This window comes from Amphiprion ocellaris, chromosome 10 (genome assembly GCF_022539595.1).
Source record: "Amphiprion ocellaris isolate individual 3 ecotype Okinawa chromosome 10, ASM2253959v1, whole genome shotgun sequence".
NCBI classification, from domain to species: domain Eukaryota; kingdom Metazoa; phylum Chordata; class Actinopteri; family Pomacentridae; genus Amphiprion; species Amphiprion ocellaris.
Genome location: NC_072775.1, coordinates 33,632,414 through 33,657,678, shown reverse-complemented (window position 1 = coordinate 33,657,678; position 25,265 = coordinate 33,632,414). Strand labels below are relative to the sequence as shown.

Below are 25,265 nucleotides of genomic sequence, written 5' to 3'. Positions count from 1 at the left end.
CTTCATTTGTCCACTTTTACTTGTGATGACAGAATCTATCGTGGGTTTATCCTCAGACGTTCATCTGTAAATATCATCTTCTACACCAATTTAACCTCAAATCATCACACCGCCACCTCCGTGCTTCACTATCAGGACCATACATCCACTGTGGTGGTCCTGGTCAGGTTCAAACGTGATGGACTCCATCTGAGCTCAACTAATTCATCTTCATCTGACCAAACAATGTTCTCCATGATTAGTGGTACAACGGCTCCTTCTATACCGCCTGATTACTGCATTTCAGAGTTTTAGTGGATCTTCCTGGATCCCTTTCCATCTTTGTGAAGTCGTACAGATTTTTCTGCTCCTCTGTTAATTCTTTTCCACATGAAGCCATGATGCAGGCATGAAGGTGTATTCACTTCTTTTATTCATTGAGTTTTCACTTCCAGGGCCTGTATTTTTAAAATAGTCTTTGTTTCTAATTTTTCATGAAAGGAGATACTCTACTGTTCAATCAAATACTGAGGTAGTTATTAAGCTAGCAAACATTACAAACTTGAATATTAACGCACTAGGATGCCAAAGACTTAAATATTATCACACCAAAGTGTAAAAATCCTGAATATTATGGTGGTAAAATGTCAGAAACTTGGACATTCAAACATTAAAACACTAAAAAACCAAGATATTAAGGTAGCAACCATTACAAACATGAATATTAAACCACTAAAATGTCAAAAACCTGAATATTATCACACAAAAATGTCAAAAACTTGAATGCTATTGAACCAAAATGTCAAAAGTTTGGATATTAAAGCAAAAAAAACACCAAAAACCTGGATACGAAAATGCTAAAACAACAAAAATCTGGATATTAACGCAGACATTGAGAGTTGATGCAGTCCGAGATCATTTTTTATTTAAGTGTCATCATCTTGTGGTTCCTCACCTCGTCGTCTTTGTTCAGGAGGATCAGCTGGCTGTCGGTCAGGATGCAGAACTTCCTCTCCCAGGCGCTGCTGTCGGTGTACGGACTCTGACCGCAGGAGAACCGGTGAGCCGGAGGACCTTTGACATCTGACAACAGAAACAAGATGAAGGGTTTTACTCAACAGCAAACATCTGATAATCAACCGACAGGTTTCACATAATAAGGAAGTCTAAAGATACAAGCCAGACGTGATGACTGAAGGTTTCATTCACCAGTTTATGGAGGAAACGTCTTCATTTATAGAAAGGAAAACCAGCACAAGTCTAGATATAAGAGAACATGTAATTCTACCATATTTTCACTGGTGGTTTGAGCTCAACTTTCATATTTTGGCTGCTATAAAGAGATCTGGTGTCAAAAAAAGAGAAAACACCACCGTCTGTAGCTTCTTGCTACTTTCATCTCCATAAATATTAAAGGGAATTAATCCCTGAAGCATTAAGAGGCTGGAAACATGGAAATAGTTCAATATCTAAAGTATGTGGAGAAAAAAACACCAGAAACAGACACAAAGCAACAAAAATAAGGTACAAAATGACAAAAAACAACAAAAAAATGACAGAAATGAGACACAAAAACAATAAAAACGGCCCAGAAACCAACAAAAATAAGATACAAAAGGATAGAAACAAGATATGTGAGACACAAAACCTACAAACTAGATGAATAAAATAAATGCAGCTCAGCTCAGAAACAGTGAACAGAGCAGCGGGTTGTTGGAGATACATTCAGCATGGTGAAACATCTTCTACAGATGATGAGCAGAGTAGAGAGGAAACATGGAGATAGTTGAATATCTGTAGTTTTATTTCCAGTATTTGAAACAGAAATAGAAGAAACTACATTTTTCCCTTCTTTTCTTGATTTATAACGTCATATCTGTGTAATTCTGCTCCTATTCATGGTTGTTGTGTTTCCATGGAGGTTCAGGACTTCAGTTTGTGGAGAATAAAAACGTTTCGGGAGCAACAGAAACACTTCATTCTAGTTCTTTAGTGTCTGAACTCCATCTGTAATACGTTGTGCACAGCTCCATCTGCTCCTGCAGAGGGCGCCGTGGCTCCAAGCTTCACCACAGCTCTGATTAAAAATGAAAGTGACGATGTGAGCGACAGAGGAGCAGAGTCAGCAGAGGTCAGAGGTCACGCCACCACCGGTTAGAATAAAAACACAGTTCATCACTTCTGCTTTTATTTTTCACATTCAGTCTGAGGAGGAGAGAAGTCCGGTTACGAAACACGACGACGACGAGTCTGAGGAGGAGATTAACGTCTGGATATGAAATTAGTAAAATAAACCCAAATCTAGTCACAGGGCTTCACTTTCCTGCATCAACATCCAGACTTTTGATAGTTTGGTCCATTAATTTCCATGTTTTTGAAATTTATTGGTCTAAATATTCAGGTTACTGACAGTTTGGTACATTAATGTCAAGACTTTTAAACTTTGGTTTATTAATATACACATTTTTTTGTGCTATAGAGTGATAATATCCAGGTTTTGTGCACTTTTGTGTGTTAAAATGCAGATTTTTGACATTTTCTTATATTAACATGCAGGGTTTTGATGGTCTGATACATTAATATTTAGGTTCTTTTTTTTTTACATTTAAAGTTATTATCCAATTTTTATGCTTTTAATAATAATAATAATAATAATAATAATAATAATAATAATAATAATAATAATAATAATAATAATAATAATAATAAATTTTATTTATAAAGCGCTTTACAAGTAACTCAAAGACGCTGTATATAAATTACAATAAAATAAAACAAAACAGTTGTGTACTGATATTTATTTTTGTGCAATTTTGTGGACTAATATTTAGACTTTTTGTACTTGGGATGTGTTACTGTCAAGAATTTTTGATACTTTGGTGAATTAATATTCAGGTTTTTGTTGCTTTTGTGTAATAATGTTCACTTTTTTTTAACTATCATAGGTTTTTATCTACATTTTTTGATGGTTTAGTGTACTAACATGAAGGTATTGTTGCTTTGGTGCATTAATATACTGATTTTTGATACTTTTATATCTTAATATCCATGTTTTTTTTGATACTTTGGTGCATTAATATTCAGGTTTTTGTTGCTTTTATGTCATAATACCCAGTTTTTGGCATTATTGTGAGATAATATCCAAGCTTTGTGCACTTGGGTGCAATAACATTTAGATTTTTTGATACTTTGGTGCATTAATATTCAGGTTTTTGACATTTTAGTGCATCACCATCCAGGTTTTGTGGCTTTGGCTTGTTAACATCCAGGTTATTGACACTTTTGTACATTATTATCTGTGCTTTTGCCCTTTTCTGCATTAATATCTAGGTTTTTGACACTTTTTTGTGATAACAGTCAGGTTTTTTGCATTTGAGTGTGTTAATATTCAGGTTTTTGACACTTTGGTTCATTAATGTCCAGGTTTTTGGTGCTTTTGTTAAATAAAATCCAGCTTTTTTGTACTGTTGTAGGTATTTATGGAAGTTTTTGAGACTTTTGTGTGATAATATCCATTTTTTTGCACTTGGGTATGTTAATATCCTGGTGTTTGACACTTTGGTGCATTAATATTCAGGTTTTTGTTGCCTTTGTTCAATAATATCTATGTTTTTTCACTTTTGTGTGATAATATCCAGGATTTTGACACTTTGTGTGATAATAACCTGTTTTTATTGCACGTGGGTGTGTTAATATCCAGGTTTTGGACATTCTGGCGCATGAATATCCAGGGTTTAGACATTTCAATATCTTAATATCCAGGGTTTGGACATTTTGCTGTGTTAATAGCCACATTTTTTCCTAGTATGTTGCGTTAATTCACAGATTTTGCCGCTTTAGTACATTTATATCCAGATTCTTTACACTTGAAAGCCTAAATAACCAGGTTTTGTTACTCTGCTGATATTCAGGTTTTTGTCGCGTCTCACCAGCAGCTTTAATGTTTCTCAGCACAGAAACACTGCAGGCTTTAAACAGCCTGGATCTATGTGTGTGTGTGTGTGTGTGTGTGTGTGTGTGTGTGTGTGTGTGTGTGTGTGTGTGTGTGTGTGTGTGTGTGTGTGTGTCAGACAGTACATCAGTGTTAAGTGCTGAACAAAAGCTGTGTGTGTGTGTCGGCGTCTCGTCGGGTAAACAGACGGTGCTTTCACTGGCCCTGATTGTGCTGGGATGTTTCAGCGCCGCTCTGCTGGGTAAACACTTAAACACACTCACACACACTCAAACACACACACACACACACACACACTTACACAATGAGGCTAATTGATTATGATGGACTCTTGATTGCAGCGTAAATTCTGCTGTTTTCTAACATCACATATAAATAATAGCATCTAGCAGCGTCAGATGCTGCTAGATGCTATTATTTATATGTGATGTTAGAAAACTGGACACTTGAAGACTTCTAACTGCATTTATTGTTGTATTCTGACCAACAGTTAATCAACTACTTTCCCCAATCAGTAGAGGTAAGCTTCATCGGTTTACTTTTTCTGTCTTTAATTATCATTTCCGTGTATTTAGCTTCATGATTTCACACTTTGGTGCATTAATATCCAGGTTTATTCTTTACTTTTGTGTGTTTATATCCAAGTTTTCGGCAGTTTGCTACATTATTCTATTGGTTTTTGTTACTTTTCTATGATAATATCAAAGTTTTAGGTAGTTTGGTTCATTATTCTACCGGTTTTTGTTACTTTTCTCTGATAATATCCAAGCTTTTGGTAGTTTGGTACATTAACATGCATGCTTTTGATGCTTTTGTGTGTTAATATTAAGTTTTTAATGCTTTTGTACATTCATATTGAGGTTTTTTACATTTTTGTGTGGGAATATCCAAGATTTTGCCAGTTTGCCGCATTAATATTCATGCATTTGGCCTTTTTGTGTATGAATATCGGTTTTTGTTACTTTTCTATGATTAACATTACAATAACATCCATGTTTTTGATGCTTCTGTGTGTTAATATTAAGTTTTTGATGCTTTTGCGTATTCATATTAAGGTTTTTTTTTTTACATTTTTGTGTGGAAATAGCCAAGTTTTTCATAGTTTGGTGCGTTACTATTCAGGTTTCTGACACTTTGGTACCTAAACATATGAATTATTCAAACGATATATTTCTTCTGGCTGGATATGACATTCATGCATTGAATGTTCTCATAGTATATTGTATTATTCGGCTCTGAAACATGCTGGGCTGCTTTTTCTCAACATTTACTACAATCTCACAGGGCATGGATGATCTTGGACATTATATTTTTGGTAAAAGTATCAATAAAAACACCTAAAAATCACCTCCAACACGATGTCTTACCATCTTTTGTTGCTTGTTTGTGTGATTTCCAGCCAGGAGAAACCTCCTGGTCCAATAAAAATCCACTTTAAATCAGAATGTGACAGGGCTGTGAATAATTTGGGCCTCGACTGTGCAAACACTGGAGTCTGGTTGGGTAACAGCGGCTTCTTTCAGCTGGGGAGGAATGTGCAGGTCGTTGATGAATGGGATCCCGGCGAGGCTGCAGGAGGACACCGAGTTTGAGCAGAAAGCAGCTGAGGATCTACATTTCCAGCAGCCTATTTCTGGCTGCATACTAAATCATCCACGTCAGAGCCTGAGCCCAGAGCGCCCCGAGAGACTCGACGGGACTCACACCTGCTACCGTTCAGAGCCGCTGAGTGGACAGGAGGAAGGGAAGTCTAATTGGCCGGGGTCGCTGCTAGCGAGCCACTAACGAGCAGATCTCAGGTCTGAGAGCTTCGCCGCCGGCCACTCGTCTTACGTAACGACTCGTACCTGCCTGAACCGCCGTCCTGCTTCAGCATCACGCAAACCTCCTCAGAGCTCAGGACGGAGCTGAAAATACACCATGCTGGAGACTGAAGGAAGCGACAAACATCCGTCTGAAGACAAGAAAACCAGCCAGAACTCCAACACTTTAACAATCAGAGCCTCACAACCCAACGGCCATTACTTTATCTCTAAAAAAATCTCCAAAGTGACGCCATTTATAAGTCAGAAGACTCTGATTATCAACTTTTTGATTGACCCTGAATGAATCAAACAACCAAATCTGAGCTTAAACAGCTTTTTTTTCGTACACGTCTCAAAGTTTTGGACATTTGAGTGCAATATTATCAAGGACTTTGACATTTTAGTTGGTTGATATCCAGGTTTTCGATGGTTTGGTGCTTGAATATTCATTTTTTTGACATTTTTCTGCGTTAATATTCTTCTGAAGTCAAGAAAATGAGCCTGAAACCATCCAGAACTCGTCTACTTTAAGATTTAGAGCCTCACAACCCAACCATGGGTTTGAAAGACGTATTATCTTTTAAAAAATTTCCAAAATGACACCATTTATCAGTCAGAAGCTGAAAAACAGACAGAACAGTCGGATTATCAACTTCTGATTGACCCTAAATGAATCAAACAACCAAATCTGAGCTTAATTCGCTTTTTTGGACATTTGAGGGCCATAGTATTTAGGTTTTTAACATTTTAATTGGTTGATATCCAGGTTTTCGATGTATTGATGCCTTAATATTCAGTTTTTTGACATTTTTCCGTGTTAATATTCATCTGAAGACAAGAAAACCAGCCAGAATTCATGTAGAATTCATCTATTTTAACAAGTGGAGCCTCGAGACATAACAGTGGGTTCGAAAGACGTGTTATCTTTTAAAAAAAAATCTTCAAAATGGCAACATTCAGAAGCTGTAAAAACAGACAGAATAGTCAGATTATCAGCTTTCTGATTGACCTTGAATGAATCAAACAACCAAATCTAACCTTTAACAGCTTTTTTCCTACACATCTCAAAGTTTTGGACATTTGAGTGCAATATTCACTAGGTTTTTGACATTTTAGTTGGTTGAAATGCAGGTTTTCAATGTTTTGGTGTCTTAATATTCAAGTTTTTGACATTTTTATGCATTAATATTCATCCAGACAAGAAAACCAGCCAGAATTATCCAGAACTCATCTATTTTAACAATCGGAGCCTCAAAAACCAACGACGGGTTTGAAAGTTACTTTATCTCTTAAAAAAAAAATCTTCAAAATGACACCATTTATCAGTCAGAAGCTGTAAAAATAGAAAGAATAGTCAGATTTTCAACTTTCTGATTGACCCTGAATCAATCACACAACCAAATCTGAGCTTAAACTTGTGATTTTTAACCAAAAACAATATGTAGAACATGTCTACTTCAAAAAAAATTACCAAAAGTACCGTTTTCTTTTAACTGAATTCTGCAAAAAAATAAAAATTCTGCATTCCCTCATGCAACTGTAACACCATTACTGACTCAGTTCGAGTAACAGCCATGTGACTAAAATCCAGAGATTCTTTAGGTTGAACTGCAGGCGGTGTTTCCTCAGAGACGACCTACAGCCAGAGAAACTCCACAGATTTTGAAGCATCTCCGACCTGCAGCTTCATGTTTTGTTACGACAGAGTGTGATGGTCCGATAAACTCCTGCTACCATAAAAACGATGAACCTCAACGAGGAAAGTTGAATCAACTTGTTCAACATTTTCCACCAGGTGTTACTGACACAATTTCACTTTTTGGCATTTACCCAAAAAACACTGCAGTCTTCATCAGGGTGCCGTCACTTTCCCTACTCTAACAGCAACGCTTTCTGCTTTTAAATTGGAAACCTCACCTTCCACCTACTCAGAATGACTCGGATCATTCACCTTGAACAGATAAGGAATCTGAGATGGAAAACAAGATAAATTTCTGCCTGGAAGCCGTTTAAGTCTGACTTCACCTCCATCAGTGCTGCTGGGACGCCTCCTAATGTGTCATCAAGCTTTTAAGTCTCTATTTTTACAATCTGTAGCATGTTCTTTAAATGATTTTACTCGTTTCTTTGTGCTTTAGTTTGTTGTTGGTGCTGTTATTATTCTATCTCAGCTAAATGTTTCATCACTAGAACTGCTAGAATAAAACATGAAAACCAAAAATTACCCTAATTTCCACGTATGCTGATGATACTGCAGTTGATCTTGCAAAAACTTTTGTACATGTTTACTTAAAAAGCAAAAAATAAAATCAATTTTTCAACATACTCCAGGCAAAGCCCAGACTGGAACAAACAGAATGAGCAGACTGGGAAGCAAATTAGAGTTAATGGAGGTTCCTATAGAAAAGAATGGAGTTTATGTCCAAGTTTTTGACACTTTTGTGTGATAATATCCCAGCTTCATGCACTTAGATGTGTTAATATCCAGATTTTTGATACTTTGGTGCATAAATATTCAGGTTTTTGACATTTTGGTGTGTGAACATCTAGGTTTTGTTGTTTTGGTACGTTAACATCCAGGTTATTGACACATTTATGCATGGGTGTCCATTTTTTTTAGCTCTTCTGTGAGCAAAAATCTAGTTTTTTAATGGTTTTCTGCGAAATTATCCATCGTTTTGCACTGTTGCAGGTTAATATTTATATTTTAAATTTCTTTTTTAAATTTTTGTTACCTTTGTGCATTAACATCCAAGTTTTGTTGGATACATTCCAGGTTTTTGTTGTTTTTGTGCAACAATATCCATGTTTTTTTGCACATTTGTGGGTTTTTGACACTTCGGTGTGATAATATCCGAGCTTTATGCACTTGGGTGTGTTAACATCCAGATTGTTTGATACTTTGGTGCATTAATATTCAGGTTTTTGACATTTTGGTGTGCTACCATCCTGATTTTGTTGCTTTGGTATGGTAACATCCAGGTTAATGTCCACATTTTTAGCTCTTCTGTGGGTAAAAAAAATAAATAAAAAATTAATGGTTTTCTGTGTTAATATCCATTGTTTTGCCCTGTTGTAGGATAATATTTAGACTGAGTCATATTTTTTAATACTTTGGTGCATTAATATCCAGAGTTCTGTTACTTTTGTGCAATAATATACATGTTTTTTGCACATTTGTGGGTTTTTGTCCAAGTTTTTGACACTTTTGTGTGATAATATCCAAGCTTTCTGCACTTGGGTGTGTTAATATCCAGATTGTTTGATACGTTGGTGCATAAATATTCAGGTTTTTGACATTCTGATGCATTACCATCAAGATTTTGTTGCTTCGGTACGTTAACATCCAGGTTATTGACACATTTATGCATCAATGTCCATGGTTTTGGAGTTTTACTCAGGTTTCCATAGAAATGAATGGAGTTTTAGTTGACCCACATACAGAGGGGATGTGAAAGCACAATGAAAATATTTAATCCCTCAAACTAATGATTATTTACAGTGTTAAAACTGATTAAAATGACTGTTTTCATAATAATAAAATGACTGTTTTTTATATAATAGTGAAGCTCTATCCGACATCGAAGTCAGATATGTGAAAAAGATCAACTTTGCAGTGATTTTAACTCGATTAACTTCATGTTTACTCATTTTCGTGTGAAATTGAAAGCATCCACACTGCCGAGGTGCCCACGAGCAAAGCGCTGAACCTGCAGGGGTCACAACAGGAGCTTTTTTTTTTTTTTTTTTTTTTTTTAAATTATCTTCACGTTAAATCTCAGGTGTTGTGGGGGCTGCATGAGAAACTTGACTCCGACCGAAGCTCCGCCGGGAATGTCTGAGAGCCGAGAGTCCAGCACCTGTCCAGCCGCACAAGATCTCGCACGCACACACACACACACACACACACACACACCGTGACACTCTCAGTGAGTCGGCTACGAGTTTGTCGTGCTCCGGAGGCCACCAGTGTTTGTGTTTACATGAGCTATATCAGGACTGGCTTTAATCGTTTTCCGTGACTCTCGTTTATTTTGGTTTGACTCACCAACGCAGGGCCAGCTGTGGATTTACAGACGCTCATATTTCATACATTTTAGTGCAATAACTTTCAGGTTTTTGACATTTTGGTGCATTAACATCCCAGTTATTGTTGATTTTGTGAAACAATGTTCATGTGTTTTGCTCTTCTGTGGATAAACGTCAAAGTTTTCAATAGTTTTCTGCGTTAATATCTATTGTTTTGCACTACTGTGGGCTAATATTTAGCCTTTTGCTCTTGGATGCGTTAATGGTCACTTTTTTTATACTTTGACTCATTATTATTGAGACTTCCAACACTTTGCTGCATAAAAACTGAAGTTGTGGTGCTTTATATCCATATTTTGTTGGATACATTGCAGGTTTTTGATACTTGGGTATGTTAACATCCCGGTTTTTGTTGTTTTTGTGCAATAATATCCATGTTTTTGGCCCTATTGTAGGTTTCTGTCCAGTTTTTTGACACTTCTGTGTGATAATATCCAAGCTTTATGCACTTGGGTGAGTTAACATGCAGATTTTTTGATATTTTGGTGCCTAAATATTCAGATTTTTGACATTTTGGTGTGTTACCATTCAGGTTTTGTTGCTTTGGTATGATAACATCCAGGTTATTGACACATTTATGCATTAATGTCCATGTTTTTGGCCCTTTTTATGTGTTAACATGCAGGTTTTTGAAGGTTTTCTGAGCTCAGACTCATCATCACCTGCTTTAAACTGAGTGAAAACATGAAATAAGTCATCATGTCGGAGTGTAAAATTGTGAATGAGAGCTGGAAGCTGAAAAACAACTCGACTCGGAGGTGTGAATGTCTTCCCCCTGTGAGCTGAAGGATTTACTGTACGCTGACCTACATCAGGCTGCTCTCAGTTTATCTTACGAAACCAACTTCTGGTTCCTGAATTCAGCCTCCGAGGCAGCAGAAGCTCCACATTAAGGATTAAGAGGAACGGCGGTGTTTTTACAGACTTATGTGGGAATTTAAAGGGCTCAAAATAGCTGACCTGAATAATCGACAGTTTAGATGTTTGCTCATTGGACAGCCGTTTGGTTTTCTGTGGTCAGATATGAGTTGTTTTTGTTTTCTTTGTAAATGTAAGCGACTAATAAATGTGAATCGGTGCCATGAAGAGCGTTAAAAATCACCTGAATTCTGTAACAATTACGATCATTTTGTCAATTTAACTAATATCTGCCCTCAAATCCCTGTTAAACCCAGCAACATGCTATTCTTTAAAAAATGTCAAAATTACACCGTTTGTTGAAGCAAGAAACTGCGAAAACAGAAAAAAATACAGAGATTTTCAACTTTCTGTCCTTGAACTAATCATGTGTGACTTTAAGTTTTGTCGGGAAAAATAACCAAACCTCACTTAAAATCAGGATATATCCACATCTTGTCTTTTTTAAATTGTCAAAAATAAACTACGAACAGGAACCAGATTATAAAAAATGTTTTAATGCGGAAATATTCAGATTTTTGACTGAATATTTTAGTGCCTTCATTTTTATTTTTTATATTTTTTAACATTTGGAGCATTAATATCCAGGTTTTTATTTCTATGTCTCTCTTTTTTTAAAATAATTATTAAAATGGCCAAAAATAAACTGTTTTCAGGAACCAAATTGTGTAAAAAAAATAAATAAAATTTCTGACATATTTTTCAAAACTGAGAAAACATTAGTGACTCAGCTGTGACCAACAGTGATGTCACAAAAATTCAAAGAGTTTTCTGGTGAACTGCAGGCAGTGTATCAGTGTGGACGCTAATTAAAAACGTAAATATTTAATTATCTTTAGTATGTGGACCTTATTTTTTAGTTTTGAACCAAAAATGGTGACGTGGAAGATACATTCAGCATGGTGAAACATCTTTCCACAGCTGCTGTGCAGAGCAGTGGAATAAGCACAGACTTTATGGAGGTTGTAAACATGTAAATAGTTAATTATCTGTAGCATTTAGTGCTCCCATTTATTTGCAGTATTCCGAACACCTGTGGACACTAAGAAAAAAGTCGTACATCTGGATTTCAGGTTGTCTCATTTTCTGTAATACAAATATTCAAAGATATTTAACTTCTTTTACCACATTTCCAGCATCAACATCACTGATTGTGTCAATCAGTAAAACTGCATCCTGTCAGGTTAAAGTTGCTGATTTAAGGACAAACCTGGCAGCATCGCAGCCCAGAAAGAGAAGGCACCACCTGATGAATCTCCACACTGTGATGTATTAATACTACAGCCCTATAAGGAAAGGTTAATTAGCAACACGTCCCCTGTGAGAGCTGGACTATTTTACTGAGTTATTACCGCCAACGGATTCATGTGGAGGCAGCGTTTTACTGCTGTGGGTTTATAAGGGAATGTTATCTTTAAGAAAAGATCGACCAGAATGACACCATTTATCAGCCAGAAACCGTGAAAACACACAGAAACACCAGATTTACAACTTTCTGACACTCTTTAAACTACTCATCTGTGTGCTAAGCTTAAAATAATAAATTCAAAGATATTTTGGTTGAACTGCAGGCAGTGTTTCTACAGAGCAGAGAGGAAAATCAAAGCAACTGGATTAATGAAATAAATGCAGCATGGCTCAGAAACAGTGAACAGAGGAGAAGGTTGTTGGAGATACATTCAGCATGGAGAAACATCTACAGATGATGTGCTAAGTAGTGTCTAAAACTTCATAGAGGTTGTTAAAATGTAAATAATTAGACAGCTATAGTATGAAGAACCCCCATTTTATTTCATTGTTGGTTGTACCAATGTTGTACAGACTGATGTGAAATTATTTAACTTGTTGTAAAAATAAATAAAGAAATTTGACTTGACATGCTATTTATCAAGGTAACCTCACCATATCCAAGCTTAAAATGGTAAAATGTAAAAAAAAAAATAATCACTTTATTCCACGTTCTATTTAAAAATTTGCCAGAAAATTTTCAACAATCTGTTAAATTCAACTTTTTTTTATTGATTTATGATGATATAACTGGTTGTTCTGTTTCCACTGAGCTGCAGGACTTTATACTGCAGCAAAAAATGAAGAAAAATGTGACGGGATCGAAAAAAAAAAACCATCCAGAAACTGCTTGGAGTTCAAAGGACACATCGAATTTTATCAGTCTTCAGATGTAAACTCTTATTGAGTGGATAAAAAACAGGAAGCAGCTCTAATTAATCACATCAGCTTCACATGACGTTCTTCCACCTGCCGGGACACAGAGCAGCTCACCGGTTCTCACCAGGACAAAGAACACAAACAGAAGACGCTTTGTCTGTCCGCCCCTTTGAGACGGGCAGGTCCGGTCGTCATGGCGACCGGTAAACACAGCAGCCAACCGACCAATCGCAGCACGGCGACATCACATCACCGCTTTATCAAGATGGGACCATTCAACAGGAAGGAGGGGGGAGCTGGGTGAAACCACAGCCAGAACACAGAGGGGTGTGTCTCTGTCTGCAGATAACACAGACACTAACACATACGTACACACTAACACGCTACATGTTAACATGTGAATAAATGCTCCTGGATTGAGTTCAACGGCAGCAGAGTGAAGCTCCGACCTGATTCCCAGGAAAAAGATTAAAATAAATCGCTATTTCCACTAAAACACGACAACAAACACACAAAGTGTCACTAAAACCACATCTAACACCCGAAGAACAAATCCTCTCAGCTGATCTCATTACAGTTTTTAGCTTTAAAACACAAAGTTTGGACTAATTTGTGATTTTAAACTAAATAAATGAACTTCGGTGTCATAAAGTTCTGCTCTCTGCTGCTTCCTGGTTGAAGTCTGTTTTATTCCTCATCCTGTTAGTTGTGTCAACATCATAAACTTTATTTATAGAGCAACACATTCTCACTTCTTTCACATCTGAACACAGAATTCAAGCGGGGAGAGTTCCAGTTGATATTTTATGTAAACATCGCATCACATCCTCAAGTTTTCCTGCTACTGTTGGCTGCTGTTTGTGGCAGTGATGCTCCACCCACACAAAGGCTAACTTAGCTGGTTTAGGCTAACTTTTTTAGTTCACACTAATGCTATGTTGATCAGGCTAAGTACAATACAATACAATACAATGACTTTATTATGGCTATACGGCTAATGTTGGCTTGTTCAAGCTAACATGGCAGCTACTGTTATTTGTTTTGTCCAGTGTAGCACCTAATGCAATCTTTATTACGATAATGGTCAAGCTAATGTTATCTTGTATGGGATAATGTAGCAGCTCATATAATCTAGTTCTGACTATCACAGCGATTTATGTTTATTGGCTAACAAAGCAGTAAACCCTACTTGTTTAGGCTAATGTATTGGCTAACGTTACTTTATTTAGGCTAACGTAGTGACTAATATTATCTGGCTCAGGCTAATGCAGTGGTCAATGGTATTTGCTTAGGCTATTCAAAAGCCAATTTTTTTTTTCAGGCTAATGTAGCAGTCTGCATTATTTGATTTGCTTAATAAAGTGCCTAAAATTGTCTTATTCAAGCTAATTGATTTTCCGGCTAATGCAGTGGATAATGTTATCTTGTTCAGGCTAACATTAAGGCTAATGTTATCGTTTTTATGCTAATAAAGTGGCTAATGTTATTTTGTTGAAGTAAACGTAGCAATTAATGTTACCTGTTTAGGCTAATCCAGCAGCTAATGCTATCTATATCATGCTAATATAGCAGCTACTGTTATCTTGAGCGTAAAACTCACAGAGAACGTTTTTCTTGCGTCAGACTATCTTATCCGTATTTTTCACCAGTAAATATCTGAACATTTGGTTTGATTCGTGTTCTTGAAGATCTGTTTAAGAAAAAATTGCAAAGCTAACTGCTAATAACTGGAACTGAAAAGTGAATAAAAGAACTCACACAGGCCGACTAAAACTTAAAAGTTTAAAACTGACATCTATGTTCGAGATTCCAAAAATATCACAATATATCAGCCAGTAATCTTTTATTTTAATGACTAATGTAGCTCCGCCAACAGTTCTGGTAAAGATCGTTAAGTTCTTTAAGGAATTGTAACAAAGACTCGGTAAATTGTTGTTTTGTTTTCTCTGCTGACAGCTGCTGAGGGTTTAAACCCAGAGAAGCGATCGTCGGCTCGGACTGATGTGTGAAACAGACTGAAGAGACGCTTTTGTCTGACGGAGGAAATTACAGCAATTAACAGATTGAACCCCCACAGAGAAACACTGCAAAAAAACCTGACGGGAAAAGATTCCTCTGTTAGGATCTCTGCTGAGAAACCATCTATGAGTTTGTCGAGTTTGTCCAGAAACGTGTCAAAATGTAGATTTCATCTCTAACAAGACGACAGCAGAAAACTGACAAACTGACTTTATGACTTGTTCTAACACCAGCGGCAAAAAGACCCCGTTGGTACAACTTCAGAGAAACATTTGTGGAGACTTTTTAGATGAGAGTCAAGAGAACGTTAATTATTTCACCTTTTAAGACAAAAATATCAAACATTTAGCGGCTTGAGCTTCTCAGGTCAGTAAAAAACTGAACTAGTAGCTGCTGATTAACCGTCACGTTTATCTTTGCTGCTTTTCTTTGTCTTAAATCACGGTAAACTGAAGATGTTTGGACAAAACTACATGAGAAAGAATTATTTTCTGACACTTTAAAGGCAAAATAATAAGGAACAGAATAAATATGCTGCAAATGCTAACTTCATATGTTGATTTAGAATTCAGACTAATAAAGTGAGCAGGAAGAGTGAAGCTGGAGCTCTAAACTGTGATTTGCACCCTTTCTATTCAACTTTTAATTCCTGCCAATGTGTGCAGGACTATTTTGGAAATTTTGGTTAAATTTACAGCAATTTTCTGGGTAATTTTCTACAGAACGTGCAAAAGCAGCAGTAACAGCAGCAGATGTGCAGCAGATCCAGCAGCAGTAACAGCAGCAGACGTGCAGCAGATCCAGCAGCAGTAACAGCAGCAGACGTGCAGCAGATCCAGCAGCATTAACAGCAGCAGACGTGCAGCAGATCCAGCAGCAGTAACAGCAGCAGACATGCAGCAGTAACAGCAGCAGACGTGCAGCAGATCCAGCAGCAGTAAGAGCAGCAGACGTGCAGCAGTAACAGCAGCAGTAACAGCAGCAGACGTGCAGCAGTAACAGCAGGTGTAACAGCAGCAGACGTGCAGCAGATCCAGCAGCAGTAACAGCAGCAGACCTGCAGCAGATCCAGCAGCATTAACAGCAGCAGACGTGCAGCAGTAACAGCAGCAGACGTGCAGCAGCAACAGCAGGAGTAACAGCAGCAGACGTGCAGCAGATCCAGCAGCAGTAACAGCAGCAGTCGTGCAGCTCGTCTCTGGAGACATCTAGCAGCACTCAGCTCAGCCACACAGAAAGATTCAGCACTATTCTGGTCCAAGCCTCTTCCAAGACTCTGAAGACCGACGTTCTCGACTCCGGAGGTCATTGTTGTGACGTTTCACCTCTGAGGACCAAAGGAGAGAGCTTCACCATGAAACTAAAATCTGCTGCAGAGTTGAAATCCACAGCTGCTGTGAGAAACCAGTCCTGAACAATAAACCAGTCAATATTTCCTCTTTATGGGCAACTTTTAGGCAAACAGACGCTTATTTCTAATCAATGAGTCAAAAAAACAAAATTAAAACATCCAGGAAAGCCTTGAATTTGTTGGTTTTTCATCGTATTATTATTTTGAGTTCAATGTTTGGTTAATGGCTGTTTTTAAGACAGGTTTTAGATTTGGCTTACGATTTAGTTCAGACTGCTTTTAAACTGGTTTTAGACAAGGACAGAGTCCTCAGTGCTGTTCCGCCTACCTATCTTGTATCTACTCTCAGATGTATGTCTCTTTGGATAAAAGCATCTGCTAACAGAAATTGTAAATTATGTTTGGACTGGTTTTAGACTGGTTTTAGATTTGACTTTGGCCTTCTTTTGGACCTGGTATATGACTTTATTATGAAGAGTGTTAAAATGGTTTTAGATTTGACTTTTGTTCAATTTCAGATTTGGTTTCCGATTATTTTTAGACTGGTTTTAAACTGGCTTTGGAGTTGACCTTGGTTTAGTTTCGGACTTGGTCTATGACTATTTTTAGACATTTTCTAAACTGGTTTCAGACGTGGTTTTGGACTCATTTTTAACTGGCTTAGGTTCGGTTAACGACTGTTATTAAACTGGTTTCAGTTCGTATTTTGGACCAGTTTTGACTTAGTTTAAAACTGTTTTCAGACTGTTTATCCTTCTGATTCTGCATTCATGGAAATATGCTGAAAACCTGAAGACAAACTGACCTTTAAGGTTTTATTTATGCAAAATTTAATCAGTTAAACTAAATTCTGTGCTGTTTCTGCTGGAAACTCTGATCAAAATACAAACCGAGGGACAATAAAGTTGATGCTTCTATCTGTTAGATAAAGACAGGCTGTAATTAATCATTAATCAGAGTATTTTTTTGTGATTTATTCTCTGACTTCCAGCGTGGAGCCTCTTTGTTGCTCAGCCCAAAGCGACCCGGTTTAATATTTAAACACTTCAGCAGGACTCTCCTCCATTTGCATCTACAAAGCAGATTCTATCAGTCAACTGTCAATCACGGCGGCGGGCGGCGAGGAGGGCGGCGGTCTCAGGGGTCAGAGGTGAACGCCAGCGTCGCCTCCCATCAGCCTGATGGAGCAGCAAAGAAAGCAAAAAAAAAACCTCCAGCAGCAGAATGTCCTGCTGACGGCCCGAAGAAGAACACGAGGAGATAAAAACGTCCGAAAACTCATTTAGCGACAAACAGAAACCTGTGATTCACCACAAAGAGTTCTTTCTGTCCGATAGTCTGCACTGGAAAGACGATTTTCAACACCTTTAATTGTATTTTTTAACAATTTAGTGTTATTTTCCTTTTTTTATTAAATTACAAATAATATCTAGTAAAAAATGAAAGTTTTTTAATCATTTTAAATGTATTTTTGGACAATTTACTGCTACTTTACAGATTTTTCTTTTTTGTTGTAAAAATTACAGATAATACCTAGTAAAAAATGAACATTGTTAACCATTCTAACTGTATTTTTTTTGAACAATGTACGATTATTTTCCCTTTTTTTTGTTAAATTACAAATAATATCCAGTAAAAATTGAACGTTTTGGAAGCATTTTAACTGTATTTTTTGATCAATTTACTGTTATTTTCCCTATTTTGGTTAAATTACAGATAATATCTAGTAAAAAATTTACATTTTTAACCATTTCAACTGTATATTTTGAATCATTTACTAATATTTTATAGATATTCCCTGTTTGGTTAATTATTAATAATAATTATCAATATAAATTATGTATATTATGGACTGAAAATTTTTAATTTACAGATTCTATGTGTTTTAAATTCACAAAAAAGTATTAATGAACATGTTAACTGTAATAAAACAGACAAATCTCTAAACAAGTCTGTATTTTTACAAATGATACTTGACCGTAAATTTACATAATTTTTACTGCATTAAAACCAGCATAAAATGTCATTACTTCACAGATATTTGCCGTTATTTCAAATCAAAATATATCTACAAAGGATTGAAAAATGGTAAATACAGATTTAAACCTGTTATTTTACAAATACACCTGTTTTGTTGAACTACCGATAAAATCTAGTAAAAAAAATTTATTTTAAATGTTGACTGTAAAAAAAAAGACAAAACTGTACATAATGTCCATATTAAAAATCAATATTTTTATAAATTGTCATTTATTCTTTTACAATGTATGACTGTAAAATTACACTGTTTTCTTGTATTTAAATCAACTAAAATATCATTATTTTGTGGATATTTGCCATTATTTGAAAGAAAAAACAGCACATTAAGGATTAACGCATTTTTGAACTGTTAGAGATTTTACTTATTTTTGTTAAATTATAGATAATATCTGTTGATTACTATTGGCATCTTAAACACAGTCCATTGTGTTAATTTAATTATTGAAGTTAAAATCATGATTAATATTCCATTATTCTGGTGACCTGTTTTGGTTGGACGATAAAAAAAAGTGTTCAGGGCCTGAACTTTCCCACCAGAGCACTGAAAGGTTAATGAGTCCCTTTTGTCACTGGGGGGGCTTTTATTGTGGAGGGGTGATTTGCATACAAAAGAGAAGACACACGCTCTGTCTGTCTTCTATGTTTGTGAGAACCTCGTTCATGTGAATCCTTCTCCAGACCTTTAGACCAATAACAGGAAGTAGAGCCGTGTGTCGAACGGTTTCAGGTTTCCGGATATTTTCTGAAACAATGTCGGACATTCAGCTGCTTCTGGTCTGGTGTCCGACTCATTTACATTTTTTAGATATTTTAAACTAGACTCAATATTAAACTGGTTTCAGACTTGGTTTACAGGACTCCTTTTGGTCTGGTTTCTGACAGTGTAGATCCAGTTCTTAAACCAGTTTCAGACCAGATTATTAACTGGTTTCACACTCATTTAAACTGGCTGATGTCTGCTTATAGATCTTTTTAAACTGACTGGTTTTGGGCCGGTCAGTTTTTAAATGGTTCCAGACTTGGTTTATTACTCGATTTTTGGATGTCGTTTTGGACTGACTTTAGGCTAGTATATGACCGTTTGTAACCTAATTTAAGACTTGATTTTGGACCTGGTTTTGGATTGATTTTAGGCTAGTTTAAGGCTAGTTTATGACCATTTGTAACTGGACTTAAGACTTGATTTTGGACTAATTTCAGGCTGGTTTATGACCGTTCTCAGAATATTTCTAAAATGTTTTAGATTTGATTGCCGTCTTGATTCTGGACCTGGTTATGGACTGACTTTAGGCTGGTTTACAGCAGTTTTTAGACAGTTTAGGACCTGATTTTTAGCCCTGGTTTTGGATATATTTTAGGTCTTCTTAGGCCTAATTAATGACTAACTGACTTGAGACTTATTATAGACGTGGTTTTGAGCTTATTTCAGACTAGCTTAGCATCAGTTTACAACTGATTTAAGACTGATTAAAGACAGTTTAAGTAAGTTTTAAAAATTACTTCAGACTTGACTTCTGACTTGGTTTTGGACTTATTTCAGGCTGGTTTCGACCAGGTGCATGATCGTTTATAGATTGTTTTTAAACTGGTTTTAGATTTTGCTTGCGACTGTCATTAACTTTTTTTTGTAAGGATCTTCAGACCTGATTTGTGAGTTGATTTTGGACACGTCTGTTTTTAGACCGCTTTTATACTAGTTTCAGACGTAGTCTTTGACTCTATTTTGGACTCGGGATTGGATTCAGTTCAAGGGTTAGTTTAGGCCCAGTTTGTGACAATAATTAAAATATTTTGAAGCAGTTTCAGGCTTGTTTCTGGTTTTGGTTGGCTTAGGTCCTATTTAGGACTGTTTTCAGACTGTTTTTAAACTGACTTCAAACTTGATTTCTGAGTTCATTTGGACCAGCTTTACAGCTGATTTAAGGCTGTTTTTTTTTATATTAGTTTCAGACTTGATTTTGGAGCTGGATTTTTTGAATAATAAGGTTGATTAAGGTCCAGTATACAGCTGTTTTAGCCTGTTTTTGAACTGGCTTCAGATTTGACATTAGATTGGTTTTGGACATTGTCTACAGTTGTGGATTGATTGTTCATGACTTGATTATGGACCTTTTTTGGTCCATAATCAAGACATTTTGGACATTTTTTTCATCTGGTTTACACCTTTTGTAAAACAGTTTTAGAACTGTTTTTAACTGGTTGGGGACATGATTTGGACTGGTTTAGGACTTGGTTTTTAAACTGGTTGCAGATCTGATTTGGACTGGTTTAGGACTTGGTTTACGGCTGTTTTTAAACTGGTTTGACTCCCAAACCTCCACCGGCATTTGACAGGATGTTCTCTGTACAAACTGATGACAGACAGTCGGATAACGTCAGCTTTCCTGAGTCGGACACTGACTTTCTTAAACCAACAGTCCAACACTCACCCTCCAACTGTCCAGCTGAGCTTCACTTTCTCACATGAAACTGCATCAAAAACACAAAAAGAGAAAAACAAACCGGGTCTGAGCCTTAGAACGGCGATTTTAAAAGTGCAAAAAAAAAAAAAGACGAACCACAGCATCCTTCTAATAATGTCCTCACAAAGACACAAAGAACAAACTCACGCAACTCATTCGGTATGCGGGAACCGTCATGGCCTCTGGGTCAAACACACAAAACACACAAAAACTCACACACCTCTGATTAACACGGACGCCTTCAGTCAGAACAACAACACACACGTTGTGTATCGGCCAGCAGCACACAGTCGGGTTAATTAGCCTCCACTTAGCGCTAACTGCTCATTTTCACATGGAAACTCAGAGTGTGACAGGAGGAGGGTGTGTGTTCAAGTGTGTGTGTGTTTATATATATGTGTGTGTGTGTGTAGAGAAGTGGGAGCTCTGTGGTTTTTTATTACCCAGCATGCTCTGGGCCGGCTGGAAACTTTCATACTGCCGCTCTGTTCACACACTTTTACTGTGTTTGAGAACTGAAGTGTCGCTTTGCTGCTGAGTCACTGCAGAACTAAAACAGTAACGACGCTTTTAAACTTATTTTATGTCCATTTGTGTTCAGAAATCATCACCTGGAAGAAGCTGGAACCAGAAAATCTTAATTTATTCTACATTTTATGCTAAAAACAATCAGAAAGTTGCTTAGAAATCTGATAAAAGCTGAAGCTGTCTGAGAACTTTCTGTACGTCTGCGGGTGAACCACAAACAGGAACTGTTGATCGCTATCCTCCCAAAGCATCATGGGAACTATAGTTCTAAACTCAGAGCAAGATCAGCAGGTAAACAAAGGTAAATAATGAGTCGTAACATCCTTGTTGTTCATTAACATACATGTAAATGTTTGAAAACCTGCAGACAAACTGATAAAAACTCCATTAAATTTCATTTGAAGCTCCAGATGATGTTTTGTCTGTGGATAATCTTCAGATTCAATGATGAAACCTGCTTCCTGCAGCTGTTTACGGATTTTTTAGACTCGATTCCAGACTTGGTTCAGGACAGTTTTAGCACTGGCTTTAGATTTTATTTTTGATTTGGTTTTGAACTCATTTTAGGCTGGTTTAGGCCTGGTTTATAACTGTGTTTAGACTGTTTTTAAACTAGTTTCAGACTTGATTTCTAACATGGTCTTGGAGTTATTTTTCCGCTGGTTTTGGACGTCATTTGTGACTGTCTTAAAACAGGCATCAGACCGGTTTCAGTCTTGTTTTAAACTGATGTTGAACTTGATTTCTGACATGATTTTGGACTCATTATGGTGAGACTAGATTAGACTCAGTTTATAGACTAGATAAACTAGTTTCAGATGATATTTGACATGATTTGAATCCCATGTTGGAGTTCTTGATGCTGGTTTTGAACTTCACTTAGGAAGGAGGAGGAGAAGACGAGCAACACTGTGAATGTTCCCCCCGGACAACAAAGTCCACGGTGAGCGCAGTGTGGAGGAGTGCATCGAGCGTCTCAAACAGCTCAAGACCTCCAGGAGTCGGAACGCCGAGGAGGAATTCTGAGCTTTCTCAAACAGCTTCTCAACAGTACCTCAATTCTCCTGAAAGATAGTACAGCATTACAACTGTTGTAGATTGTTTTCAAACAGGTGTCAGACTGGTTTCAGGTCTGGTTTAAAACTGGTGTCGCACTTTGTTTACGACTGGTTTAAAGCTGTTTTTTAGACGCTTAAACTGATTACAGATTGTATTTTAAACTTATTTTAGGCTGGTTTTAGACCCAGTTAACAACCGTCCTCAGGCTTGATTTAGGACTGGTTTCAAACTGGTTTGCAACTTTTTAAAAACTGAACGATTTTGGACCTTAGTCTTAAACTCTTAATCAACTTAGTCTTAGACTTTGTTTGCAACTTTTATAAAACTGGTTTCGGACTTGATTTTTGATTTTGGACCGGGTTCTGGACTCATTCTGAACTGGTTTAGGCTCACTCAGTTTACGACTGTTTTAAAACAGGTCTCAGACTGGTTTTGGATCTTGTTTTAAACTGGTGTCAAACTTGGTCTATGACTGTTCTCAGACATGGATACAGAATGGTTTCAGAGTGGTTTTAGACTGGCTTTAGACTTTATTCTCTATTGCTGCCAAACTTGGTTTACGACTGATCTTAGACTATTTTTAAAACTGGTTTCAGACTTGATTTTAAACTTGGGCTAGGTCTTGGATTCAGAATGGCTTCAGACTGGTTTAACACTTTTAAGACCATTTTTAAACTTGTCTAAAATTTGACTTTGAACTGGTGTCCAAATGGGTTTACGACTGGTATAATTGTTTATTTAAACTGGTTTCAGACTTGGTTTTTAATGCAACTCTGGTCTGGTTTTGGAGTCTTTGTTAACTAGATTAGGTCTAGTTTACATCTGTCTTTTCCACAGTTCGTAAACTAGTTTCAGACTTGATTTTGGATGAGTTAGACTTAAAATATGTTAATTATTGTTTACAAAAAAAGCTGCTGTTGCTGAATTTGATTCGTGAATCTTCTTTATTTCTGCTTTTTTCTTGTTTTTCATTCATGTTTCTGTGTATTTACACGTAAACCCAAAGACAAACTGACCCAAACTTCAATTAATTCCAAGCTGCAGTGGTTTTTGTTGGTGTAGAAATGTTTCATATGGAGCTAAATCAGGCTTTCTCTTGAAACCAGGAACCTGCAGCTGCATCATGTGATAACTCCGATGTCCCGGCTCTCACAGGACCACATTTCCCATAAACCACTGGTCCAGAGAGATTAAATTAAATCTGTTTCTACATCCTTGATCACCGTCGCTGCTTTTAAATTTTATGGCGAGGCTGAACGCTCTGGTGACCGCGGCTGCTGGGAGGCGACAGATAACATGAATCATCGTCAGGAACATTAATATCCACGACACCGACGGAGGAGGCAGCCGCACATTTAATATGATATTTAACCGATACCGTCAGGCAGCTTATTCCTTCAATCACCGATCAATAGAAACATTTAGAAAGAGGCTGAGAGTCAGAGGTCAACGACTAGAGGTGGAATATTATTATTATTATTATTTCAAATGTTTGGTCTATACGTGTATTTTGTGAGTGTATTTTTTTAAATGTATATTTTCCTTATTTTTGTCATCATTACAATCATAGTTGGCTTTTTGTTCCTCTCTTGCAATTAAACAAAAACTGCAAAAACATCAAAACACAAATATATGGAAGGAACTGATGCACTCTTCTAATAAAATACATATTAATGGTCTGATCAGTCATTTCTTTGTTGCTTTAAGTGGTATATCTAATGGTAGAAGCGTCTTTCTTCTTGAAGACAAACTGGAAAACAAGGCAACAGATATGTTTTAAACCAGTTTCTGACTTGACTTTGAGCTTGATTTTAAACTTGGGTTCACACGGATTAAAAACTGGTTTTAGATCTGGTTTCCAAGCACTTCTGGTCTCATTTCTGACTTAGTTTGGAGCCAGTTTATGACCGTTTTAAAACTGGTTTCACACTTGGTTTCTAAGTGGCTCTGGTCAGGTTTCTGACTTGGTTTAGAACCATTTTCAAACTGGTTTCAGTCTTCATGTTGGACTGGTTTCAGTCTACTTTCACAATGACTGTCTAACTGGTTTTAACCTGGTTTCCATCCTGCGTCAGACGTGGACAACAACTGGTTTATACTATTTTTTTTTTCTATTTCTTAAACTGGTTTCTGACTGTTTTCAGATAGTTTGAAAAATAGTTTCAAACTTGATTCAGAATTTGGTTTTGGCCCATTTTTAAATCAGTTTCAGACTTGATATTGGACCTTATTTCATGCTGGTTTAGCCCTGGTCTATGACTGTTTTTAGACCATTTCAAAATGGTTTCAAATCAGTTTCTGACAATTTTTAAAAATGTTTCAAACTTCACTTTGGGTTAGTTTCAGACTTGGTTTACAAATGTTGTTATTAAACTAGTCTCAGACCTGAGCTGTAATATAGACAAAGAGACACGATTCAAAATATTACACGGAATCCATTGTACACCACTGCTGAGGAGCAGACTGGGCCTGGGCTCTCCTCACTGTATTAAATGTAATTCAGAAATTGGTACATACACACACACATGGTTTGGAAATGTTGTAAAATACAAAATTTCTGGTCTGAAGTGAAGGAAGAAGTTACTACTTTGATGGGATATGATTTGGAGCTCACCCCATTTCAGTGTATCTTGGCAGCGAAAGTGGACAATGCTAGGGACAAACATAATGCTAAACTAACTGAAATTCTCTTATATATAGCAAGAAAGACAATCCTCAAACTCTGGATATCAAAGGACAGCCCTACAGTGGAGGATTGGTATAAGGAGGTCCTGAGAATACTCCCTCTGGAAAAGCTGACCTACACCCTTCATGACAATACTGAAGGATGTATTAAGATATGGCAACCCATTCTGGACAATGTGGCTATTATGGACACGTTTTAGTCTTGACCTTGT

General features: G+C 36.8%; 1 protein-coding gene across 3 annotated transcripts in view; it reads right to left on the bottom strand.

Moving 5' to 3' along the window:
* rasal2 (RAS protein activator like 2) overlaps positions 1-25,265 on the bottom strand; it is a 109,136-nt gene that overhangs the window by 61,343 nt on the left and 22,528 nt on the right. For all 3 annotated transcript variants that reach the window (XM_055014491.1, XM_055014490.1, XM_055014492.1), the window contains exon 2: positions 935-1,062. In XM_055014491.1, the coding sequence (XP_054870466.1) occupies positions 935-1,062 (128 nt within the window). The remainder of the gene's footprint in view (positions 1-934; positions 1,063-25,265) is intronic.